Source organism: Oncorhynchus mykiss, chromosome 2 (genome assembly GCF_057628025.1).
Source record: "Oncorhynchus mykiss isolate SJ-2025 chromosome 2, ASM5762802v1, whole genome shotgun sequence".
In the NCBI taxonomy this organism is placed as follows: Eukaryota; Metazoa; Chordata; class Actinopteri; order Salmoniformes; family Salmonidae; genus Oncorhynchus; species Oncorhynchus mykiss.
Genome location: NC_143023.1, coordinates 19,455,869 through 19,467,659, shown reverse-complemented (window position 1 = coordinate 19,467,659; position 11,791 = coordinate 19,455,869). Strand labels below are relative to the sequence as shown.

The 11,791-nt window shown below is 43.1% G+C and overlaps 1 protein-coding gene across 4 annotated transcripts in view; it reads right to left on the bottom strand.

Annotated features, from left to right (window-relative positions):
• Positions 1–984: 984 nt before the first annotated feature.
• Positions 985–11,791, bottom strand: part of LOC110537377 (non-homologous end joining factor IFFO1) — a 39,783-nt gene continuing 28,976 nt past the window's right edge. Inside the window, exons 4-9 of one of the 4 annotated variants that reach the window (XM_036941241.2) lie at positions 11,600–11,740; positions 11,283–11,470; positions 10,961–11,087; positions 8,828–8,923; positions 7,507–7,637; positions 985–7,223 (exon numbers count right to left, since the gene is read on the bottom strand). In XM_036941241.2, coding sequence (XP_036797136.1) covers positions 7,121–7,223; positions 7,507–7,637; positions 8,828–8,923; positions 10,961–11,087; positions 11,283–11,470; positions 11,600–11,740 — 786 coding nt within the window. In that variant the 3' untranslated portion in view covers positions 985–7,120. Of the gene's footprint in view, positions 7,224–7,506; positions 7,638–8,476; positions 8,745–8,827; positions 8,924–10,960; positions 11,088–11,282; positions 11,471–11,599; positions 11,741–11,791 lie in introns of those variants that run through there. The other 3 variants (XM_036941247.2, XM_090191759.1, XM_036941250.2) reach the window with 3 other exon arrangements.

The following is an 11,791-nucleotide window of genomic DNA, read 5'->3' as shown; positions in this document are numbered from 1 at the left end:
AACTCTCTGTCAGTACACAGAGCTCTGCGTTGAACTCTCTGTCAGTACACAGAGCTCTGCGTTGAACTCTCTGTCAGTACACAGAGCTCTGCGTTGAACTCTCTGTCAGTACACGGAGCTCTGCGTTGAACTCTCTGTCAGTACACAGAGCTCTGCGTTGAACTCTCTGTCAGTACACAGAGCTCTGCGTTGAACTCTCTGTCAGTACACAGAGCTCTGCGTTGAACTCTCTGTCAGTACACAGAGCTCTGCGTTGAACTCTCTGTCAGTACACAGAGCTCTGCATTGAACTCTCTGTCAGTACACAGAGCTCTGCATTGAACTCTCTGTCAGTACACAGAGCTCTGCGTTGAACTCTCTGTCAGTATACAGAGCTCTGCGTTGAAGCACACATGTTCAAGGGGCCAGTCCAGTTTCAAATAACTCACACCTCACCAAAACAAAGACCAAGGCCTGATTTACCAAGCAGCGCAATGTTTACACTTGCTCTTTTCGGAGGGAATTATAAAATGAGATAGAAACAGAAAACAGACTTTTCTTGTCCCTTGACCTTTTGTTCTATGACTCGTTCCCTTTTGAACCGAGCAGGTGTAAACATGGCACTGGTGCAGATGCTTAGTAAATGAGGCCCTGGTGATTGCTAACAGTCTTCTCATTGACAACTCAGTCTATTCACCTGCATGCTAGCTTACTCAGGCCAGATGGAATTAGTTGATGGTAAAATATATGGACCAGAGAATACACTGGTCCTCACAGAGCAAGAGCATTGGCTCCTGGTCTACGAGAAACATTAAGGACCAATCAAATATCTGAATCCACATTAAAAGTTCAGCTATGTGCCAAATCCGGGAACCTGACACTTAAGTATTTTTGACTGTGGACCTCCTTGCATTGCCAGTGTTTAAACATACAATATATCCAACATAGCGTTTTCCTTTAATGCATACAATATCATAGCAATCATACCATCATTATGTTAAAGCATTTGCATGTGAGTAGTTATTTTTATTTATTATTTTTTACACTTTGGTGCCATTTCTAAAACGAATTTACTTTGTAATCACATACACTCATGAAGAAAGTGGATTATTGAAGGAATATTAGAGCGATTATTGTACATCATTGATTTACATATATACAGTATTTCAAGTCGATTTACAGACATTTGCAGAGATGGGAATCCAGTCAGCAGAACACATCACTGTATGGTCCCTACCACTCTAGTTTACAATGATTCAGTTATACCGTTAGCCTTCAGTTCTGTTGTGAAGAGGATATGAATTGGTCTATTGTCAGACAGACACTGGAAGACAGTGTGCATTTTAGGACTATTGTATTCTTCATGTGGTAAGTGAACCAGTAAAACTCTTTTTAAAAACCAAGGACATTAGAACACTCTCCTAAACATACACGCTGACTCATGCATACATACTGCAGAGACTCAGTCTCTCTGTGCGTGTAGTAAAAATAATAAAAAGTACATATTCTCACACTATTTCTCCGCTGCCTTCTATTCTCCATTTTAATCTCCAGTTCTGGCCAAAGGGCAGGAACGCTAGGGGCAGGAGTTTTACTGGCCATATGACCTGAGCAGAAAAAAAACCCTAGTTCAAACCTTACAGCATAGGACCCTCAAACTCAACTCTGGACCTCAAAGCCAGCTCTACCGCATTCTTTCATTGTTCCCCTCTAATCAGGGACTGATTTAGACCTGGGACACCAGGTGGGTGCAATTAGTAAATCAGGTAGAACAGAAAACCAGCAGGCTCCGGACCTCGTAGAGTAATAGTTGAATACCTCTGGTCTAGGACCTAGGTCATGTGGTCAGGAGAAACTCCTAGCCCAAGGAATGGCATACCCAATACATACAGTTGAAGTCAGAAGTTTACATACACCTTAGCCAAATACATTTAAACTCAGTTTTTCACAAATCCTGACATTTAATCCTAGTAAAAATTCCCTGTCTTAGTTCAGTTACGATCACCACTTTATTTTAAGAATGTGAAATGTCAGAATAACAGAAGAGAGAATTATTTTTTTCAACTTTTATTTCTTTCATCACATTCCCAGTGGGTCAGAAGTTTACATACACTCAATTAGTATTTGGTAGTATTGCCTTTAAATTGTTGAACTTGGGTCAAGTGTTTTGGGTAGCCTTCCACAAGCTTCCCACAATAAGTTGGGTGAATTTTGGCCCATTCCTCCTGACAGAGCTGGTGTAACTGAGTCAGGTTTGTAGGCCTCCTTGCTCACACACACTTTTTCAGTTCTGCCCACAAATGTTCTATAGGATTGAGGTCAGGGCTTTGTGATGGTCACTCCAATACCTTGACATTGTTGTCCTTAAGCCATTGTGCCACAACTGGAAGTATGCTTGGGGTCATTGTCCATTTGGAAGACCCATTTGCGACCAAGCTTTAACTCCCTGACTGATGTCTTGAGATGTTGCTTCAATATATCCACATCATTTCCTGCCTCATGATGCCATCTATTTTGTGAAGTGCACCAGTCCCTCCTGCAGCAAAGCACCCCCACAACATGATGCTGCCACCTCCGTGCTTCACGGTTGGGATGGTGTTCTTCGGCTTGCAAGCTTCCCCCCTTTTCCTCCAAACATAACGATGGTCATTATGGCCAAACAGTTCTATTTTTGTTTCATCAGACCAGGGGACATTTCTACAAAAAGTATGATCTTTGTCCCCATGTGCAGTTGTAAACCGTAGTCTGGCTTTTTTATGATGGTTTTGGAGCAGTGGCTTCTTCCTTGCTGATCGGCCTTTCAGGTTATGTCGATATAGGACTCATTTTACAGTGGATATATACTTTTGTATCTGTTTCCTCCAGCATCTTCACAAGGTCCTTTGCTGTTGCTCTGGGATTGATTTGCACTTTTTGTAGCAAAGTACGTTCATCTCTAGGAGACAGAACACGTCTCCTTCCTGGGCGTTATTACGGCTGCATGGTCCCATGGTGTTTATCCTTGCATACTAAGGATGAACCAGACTTGTGGAGGTCTCCAATTTGTTTTCTGAGGTCTTGGCTGATTTCTTTTGATTTTCCCATGATGTCAAGCAAAGAGACACTGAGTTTGAAGGTAGGCATTGCAATACATCCACAGGTAAATCTCCAATTGACTCAAATGATAACAATTAGCCTATCAGAAGCTTCTAATGCTATGACATTTTCGGGAATTTTCCAAGCTGTTTAAATGCACAGTCAACTTAGTGTATGTAAACTTCTGACCCACTGGAATTGTGATACAGTGAATTATAAGTTAAATAATCTGTCTGTAAACAATTGTTGGATAAATTCCTTGTATCATACACAAAGTAGATGTCCTAATCGACTTGCCAAAACTATAGTTTGTTAACAAGAAATCTGTGGAGTGGTTGAAAAATTAGTTTTAATTACTCCAATCTAAGTGTATATAAACTTCCAACTTCAACTGTAGCTTAAGACATGCATATCATTTAATCATGGTTCCAAAACCTGTTATTCACAACGTATATAATCGTTCAGAGAAAGCCTTGGAAACCCTTCTACAATATTGAGGTGTGACCAGCAGCCTGCACCTGTTTCAACAACTTCCTCATCAAACAAGAAAAAGAAAAACACAAATGAAATGGACTCCATTTGGTTGTTGATAAAGATATAGTGTTTGTGAAGGAATCCTTGTGTTCTATTATTGAGTTAAATATTGTTTATCTGAGGTTTTGTATTCAAAGTCAAGCATCTTTCAATGTCAATGAAGACAAACAAAAATGTATTGTACATCTACATTCTACTGAATAATAACATTGTGTATGTTGAATTAACATAGGGGAAATCTACTCCTCAGCTGTAGCGATTTCACCCCATCTACAAATAGATGACAAGTGGAGAAAATAAAACAAGTTTTCCTCAGTAATTGTTTACATTCGTGACGTGTACGAGTTTGACTTATTACAGATGTAGAATCTTAATTTAAGCTAGGACAAAATTCTGCAGCAACAGGAAATGTGATTTATTTTGTGGATTATAATTAATGGCCATTTTTGTATGGGTTGATGCATTTTTCATTAGGGAAAATCAAGTCTGAAATTTCAAAGTGGAAATTACAAACTTTAGAAGCCCTTTTAGAACAGGAAAATTCTCGGCAACAAAGGTGATCAAATTAAGATCCTACATCTGTACATGTCATTATTACTTTTCTGTTACATATAATACTCGTATTATTGCTGTTACTGCTGTATTATTGAATATACATATTTGCTTTGCTCTTTCTTTATAAACGGCTAACTTTTAAGCTCAAAAATAGGTTAGATCATATCAAGCACCGTGTCAGATAGCTTTTCAGCATCAGTATTTAGTACTTCTATAACAATGTTTCAGCAATATTTCTCAAAGTTCATTCAGATTGCTTGTTTTCAGTTGCTTTGGCACTCAAGTAGCAAACACAAATTATCTCAGCAGGTCATCAATCTATCCATCTATTCATTAATCTGTCCATCTATCTATCTGTCTGTCTGTCTGTCTATTTGTTCATCTGTGGACATTCTGTCTTTTATAGCCTGTTCATCAATCTTCCGTTTCTCTGATACAATACTACTGATGCATTGAGTCCTTACCAACCAGACCAGACATAGAAATAGAGAGCACAGAACAGATACATAGAGCTCGCCTATCTAACTTATCATAGCTAGCCTACCCATCTCCCTGCTAGCCTACCCATCTCCCTGCTAGAGGACAGAGTAGCAGGGCTTTCTCTGCTCTCTGCTGCTGGAAACTAAACAAAACATTAGTATACATTAGACAGCTCGTAGGTATAATAACACTTGGGTGTCAATGCCCTTTGTCATATGTATCCCTCTCCCTGTGTCAGTGACAGAGAGACACAGAGAGCAGGGCAAGGCCCCAGAGCTGCCCTCAGATCAGCTTTAACAGAGTATTTACACTATTCACACTGCACTACCACATATAGGGCCGACACAGAGCCTATGACTAGCCTGGTACCAGATCAGTATGTGCTCTAGCGAACTTATTTCACCATAGATGCCATGACAAAAGTCAAAGTCCCTGATAGAAGTGGATCAGTGGCAGAGATGACCTCTCTGGAGTCACATAGAAAAGCATATGGCATGACAACGATAGTTAGAGGAGTTGACTAAAGCACATATACAGATCTGGAACCAGGCTAGGCTATGGTCATCACTAGTTTACACAACCACAAAGTCATAAACCCTGTCTATTTCTACAATTTATCTTCTTAAAATCTGACCCTAAACTTAACCACACTGCTAACCTTCGATATAGCCTATTTTGATTTTGTGGCTGTGTTATCTAGTGGAAACCCTAGGCTACGGCTGCATTCTAAAACAAAAAACTCTGCTCTTGCTCTCCCCCCTCTCTCCTCTTGTTAACTCTGGTTACAGTCTCCTATTTACTTTACTCGACACAGTAAAATGGTATTACATTATAATTACAATAAAACTACTTTTGGGGTTCTTTGGGATTCAGTGAAACAAGCACCACTATGTAACATTTAGTACCAGGTAGTTAGTTACCAGTTGTGTTAAAGAAAGAATACAATGTTACACAATGTTATCCAATAATTCCTTGGTAAATACCAGGTAAGTGAAACAGGACGGTAAAATAATGTTACCATGACAACCTGTCTGGTGTCAACAAAAGGGCAGAGAGACGGGCAGGCTTTTGTTTCAAAATGTGACTCATGAGTGCAGAATCACACACAGGGGACATCAGTGACGCCATCTGATGCCATCTGGTGGCATCTTAGAGTTTAGTGTACGATTGGACTTTTTCTAGTTTTCATCGATACCTATGAATGAAGTGTAGATGTCTTGATAAAATGAGTGATTTGATATTATTTTAGTCCGTTTGAATAACTATGATACAGTACAGTATATTTCTGTTTGGTTGCTAATAAAGTGATACATCTGGAGTTGTTCTCTCTTGCCAACTGGGCTTTGCTTTGTTTAAGGGTGCGTGCGTAAGTGTTCTCTGGCTATCGACTCCGATTTCAAAGCACTCTCATCTGAGTGTGCCAGAGCGCAGAATAACTGATGACTTTACCAGCGCTCAACACCCGTTGAAGAGGGCCGGTGTCAGTAAACATCGGCAAAAAGCTGAATTAAATTGTTGCCAGCATCACAGTTAGTCACCAGCGCTCTGGATAACATGTAAACAGCCAAACCAGCTCTGCTAGGGTGAGTAAAATGGTCAGAGTGAGGTGCTCTCATTTTTGTCTGGAAGTAGCTAGCAAGCTAGCCAACGTTAGCCAGTTAGCTTGGGTGCTTGACTGCCGTTGTGAGGTCAGAAGGCTCGGATCAACCCTACTCCTCGGCCGGAGCGTCCAGCGTGCGCTCTGGACGCTCCAAGAGCGAAACACGACGAATTTACCAACGGACAATCTGACAAAGCGTTGAATTTACGAATGCACAGAGCGCACTCTGGCACTCCAGAGTGAATTTACGAACACACCCTAAGGCTTATATTTACTGTGTTATACATCTAGGTGAGTTTGACGGAGTCTGAAAACAACCCTCAATGTTGCAACAGGACAGCACACTGTTAGAATGATCTGCTATGCTAGCCTATCATGAATGTATTGGTGTGTGGTGTGTTTATCATTATGGCTGTGTGGAAATGGATCATGCTATAGGAGTTAATACCATGGTTCTCTGTAGTACCAACAACTACCTTAAGAGTACACGCTAGCCTACAACTCATATGAGTTCATTCAAATATTGCTCATACGTTGCTATGAGGTATTCTCAATTCAAGTTGTGTATTTCAATCCATTACCTCGTTACCTTTGCTCTGCTAAACAGTGGATTCTTATGTACAGACTTCCATGGTGCTAGTAATACCACTTTCCAGTAGAGGGGACTAAAAGCTGTTGGAAACACACAACACTACACCGTAGCTAAAAACAGATAGATCTGCAACTTTCCTATTTTGAGGTATGTGAATGAAGATAGCATGAAGAAAATTAAAAATAGACTAATAAGCATCTAGTGTTTAGAATGTAAACATGGCGTTGCTATAGTGACGGTAGAGTGTTGCGTGGTACAGTGTTTGGATGGTATGAAGGTCATGTGATGGAGGTTGTCTTGATAGGTCATGATCTGGGAGGAGAGTTGGAGAGAAGAGGCGACGCTGTTGTCCCTTCCTTCTTAGCCTGGTCAACGCTCTCCTCACCAGCCATAGGAGAGCCAGGCTTACTATAAAGAGAGCGAGAGAAAGAGAGAAAGAGCGAGAGAGAGAAAGAAGATACTTTTTTGGGGGGAATGCATCATTTAGACAATAACAGGTATACAGTAGGCACAAGAATGTGTTTAAAACTTAGTAAAATAAAATGTACAGATTACTGTAAACTCCTGTAGGTCATTAAAAGAAAATGTACAGATTACTGTAAACTACTGTAGGTCATTCAAAGTGAGCCAAAGAGAAACCGTGAGAGAGAGAAGTGAATGCCGGTGGCAGAGAGTGAGGGAGTGAGTGTACCTGTCCCCACTCTGGGTGATGAGTCTCCTGCAGGTCTCCATCTGCACATCCAGGCCTCTCTTCATAGAACACATCTCCATATATTCATGTAGGTGACGGTTCATATCACTCTTAGCTGTAGCCAAGTCATACTGGGGAGAAACACATCACTCTTAGCTGTAGCCGAGTCATACTGGGGAGAAACACATTACTCTTAGCTGTAGCCAAGTCACACTGGGGAGAAACACATCACTCTTAGCTGTAGCCAAGTCACACTGGGGAGAAACACATTACTCTGAGCTGTAGCCAAGTCATACTGGGGAGAAACACATCACTCTTAGCTGTAGCCGAGTCATACTGGGGAGAAACACATCACTCTTAGCTGTAGCCAAGTCATACTGGGGAGAAACACATCACTCTTAGCTGTAGCCGAGTCATACTGGGGAGAAACACATTACTCTTAGCTGTAGCCGAGTCATACTGGGGAGAAACACATCACTCTTAGCTGTAGCCAAGTCATACTGGGGAGAAACACATCACTCTTAGCTGTAGCCGAGTCATACTGGGGAGAAACACATCACTCTTAGCTGTAGCCGAGTCATACTGGGGAGAAACACATTACTCTTAGCTGTAGCCAAGTCACACTGGGGAGAAACACATCACTCTGAGCTGTAGCCGAGTCATACTGGGGAGAAACACATCACTCTTAGCTGTAGCCGAGTCATACTGGGGAGAAACACATTACTCTTAGCTGTAGCCGAGTCATACTGGGGAGAAACACATCACTCTTAGCTGTAGCCGAGTCATACTGGGGAGAAACACATCACTCTTAGCTGTAGCCGAGTCATACTGGGGAGAAACACATCACTCTTAGCTGTAGCCGAGTCATACTGGGGAGAAACACATCACTCTCAGCTGTAGCCGAGTCATACTGGGGAGAAACACATCACTCTTAGCTGTAGCCAAGTCATACTGGGGAGAAACACATCACTCTTAGCTGTAGCCGAGTCATACTGGGGAGAAACACATCACTCTTAGCTGTAGCCAAGTCATACTGGGGAGAAACACATTACTCTTAGCTGTAGCCGAGTCATACTGGGGAGAAACACATCACTCTGAGCTGTAGCAGAGTCATACTGGGGAGAAACACATCACTCTTAGCTGTAGCCAAGTCATACTGGGGAGAAACACATCACTCTGAGCTGTAGCCGAGTCATACTGGGGAGAAACACATCACTCTTAGCTGTAGCCAAGTCATACTGGGGAGAAACACATGGTCAACACATGGTCAACCACTAACATAGCCCAAGACACACTGTCTCACCCCCCCCCCCCAACAAACCTCAATCTGGTCGATGGTCTCTTGGTATTCTTTCTCCCTGGATTTGAATAAGTCCTCAGTGTCGTTAATCACCTTCTCCAGACACTGGTCTTCCTGCTGAGAGAGAGAGAGGGAAGGAGGAAGAGCGAGAGAGAGGGAAGGAAGGAGGGAGAGAGAGGGAAGGAGGAAGGAGGGGGCGAGAGACAAGGAAGGAGGGGGAGAGAGACAAGGAAGGAGACGGAGAGAGGGGGAGATGGAGAGAGGGGGAGATGGAGAGAGGGGGAGATGGAGAGAGGGGGAGATGGAGAGAGGGGGAGATGGAGAGAGGGGGAGATGGGGAGACGGAGAGAGGGGGAGATGGAGAGAGGGGGAGATGGAGAGAGGGGGAGACGGAGAGAGGGAAGAAAAATACATGGAAGTGATAAATTAAAGAGTACGGTAATAGAATGACAGAGGAGAAAGACGGTGTTTCTTTATGAAGATGTGTCTGTGTGTGTGAGTATTGGTTGTTTATGAAGATGTGTCTGTGTGACCAGACAGTACAACACAGTAGAGTTACACCTGGTACACCTCATGGCCAGACAGTACAACACAGTAGAGTTACACCTGGTACACCTCATGGCCAGACAGTACAACACATTAGAGTTACACCTGGTACACCTCATGGCCAGACAGTACAACACAGTAGAGTTACACCTGGTACACCTCATGGCCAGACAGTACAACACAGTAGAGTTACACCTGGTACACCTCATGGCCAGACAGTACAACACAGTAGAGTTACACCTGGTACACCTCACGACCAGACAGTACAACACAGTAGAGTTACACCTGGTACACCTCACGACCAGACAGTACAACACAGTAGAGTTACACCTGGTACACCTCACGACCAGACAGTACAACACAGTAGAGTTACACCTGGTACACCTCATGACCAGACAGCACAACACAGTAGAGTTACACCTGGTACACCTCATGACCAGACAGTACAACACAGTAGAGTTACACCTGGTACACCTCACGACCAGACAGTACAACAGAGTAGAGTTACACCTGGTACACCTCACGGCCAGACAGTACAACACAGTAGAGTTACACCTGGTACACCTCACGACCAGACAGTACAACACAGTAGAGTTACACCTGGTACACCTCATGACCAGACAGTACAACACAGTAGAGTTACACCTGGTACACCTCATGACCAGACAGTACAACACAGTAGAGTTACACCTGGTACACCTCATGACCAGACAGTACAACACAGTAGAGTTACACCTGGTACACCTCACGACCAGACAGTACAACACAGTAGAGTTACACCTGGTTCACCTCACGACCAGACAGTACAACACAGTAGAATTACACCTGGTACACCTCATGGCCAGACAGTACAACACAGTAGAGTTACACCTGGTACACCTCACGACCAGACAGTACAACACAGTAGAATTACACATCGCTGAGGTAATCTACTGATGTAATCAGCTAATTAAATTACAGTAAGGCCTTTTTATTTACCTCAGAGTGACAAGACACAGTGTTAAAAATATATCTTCTGACTGGTAAATGGAAAACAGATACTAACTAGCAACTAGTGTGTGTGTGTGTGTGTGTGTGTGTATATAGACACAAGCCTCCAGGCATGCAGTCATTAGTGAAAAGCTTTTTGGAGTATGTAAGCGTGTTGGGGAAAATAATCGCCTGCTAAAATATATTTCCCAGAGGAGTGAAGGTCAGTGCCCTGGGACAGTTTAAACCACTAGCACCACTGAAATCAGACAGCCAGGCCAAATGCCTCTGAGCAATAAACCCTGTTATCAGCATGCCATTACCACATCCCTCACCCGAATTCTGTCTAGCTCTATTCAAAACCAATTCCTGGAAAATACAATTGACAAAGCTGTAAACTGAGTAACTGCGAATATAGAAGCTCCTGATAAATGTCTATGGGCTATTGTGTAGCCTATGCAAAAATATATCTGTACAAATCATTAAAACAATATAACTACTTGGACAAAGGTATTGCACTAAGTCATCAATGTGTACTTATGAGAGGTTGAAGGTACTACTTCCATAGTTCTAACATCAGTTAACCCCATAGAGTTACTATGGAATACCTAAACATCAACATTCTAAAGCGCACCATACCTCTCCTGGCTGGTGGGTGGTCTCTGGAGCCAGAGTGCATCCTGGGAAGTCCTCCCACAGCAGCAGAGTCTCCTCTGTCTCCTCCCAGGCCAAGCTGTCACAGTCATCTTCAAACTCACACTCCCGCCTGCAACACACATAAATGTTTGTTTATTAACGTTTGTTTGGCCTCTGGAGAAAATGCACATGGAAGCTTCCTTCTTATCAGTCTAATACCTTTACTATGGTAGAGTATAGACAGTGTAGAAGCTGGTTGTACTTGAAGACACCTGATAAGAGAAACTACACATGTAACAAACACCAGTCCTGTAATGTTACTCACAGCTGGTTGAGCATCCTCTGCATCTCCTCGTTGATCTGATTGGCTGACGAGCCACAGAGCTCCTCCTCTCTGGGCAGGCCCCCATCGCTCTCCGAGGTGCTGATAGTCTCATCACCCTCACTACTGTTGACGGACAGCGGGGTCTGTTTCCGAGGGCGACAGTTGATGGCAGACTGGGTGTTAGGGACCTAGGAGTGGAAAGAGAGACTTAGACAGACAAACCGATAGACAGAGCGAGACAGACACAGACAGACTGACACAGACAGACACCGTCAGAGACAGACAGACACCATCAGACAGAAAGACAGACAGACTACCTGATACATCTGGATGACATCCTCACAGTTCCTCTGCTGGGCCACGTCACACAGGCGAGCCGTGATGTCGATGCGTCTACAGATGTCCATGTCCACCTTCATGGCCTTCTCCTGGATCTTACTGTCCAGATCAGACATGTTCTACACAGAAAGAGAGATGGTTATGGTCACCTAGTAAGAGTTATCATCCTA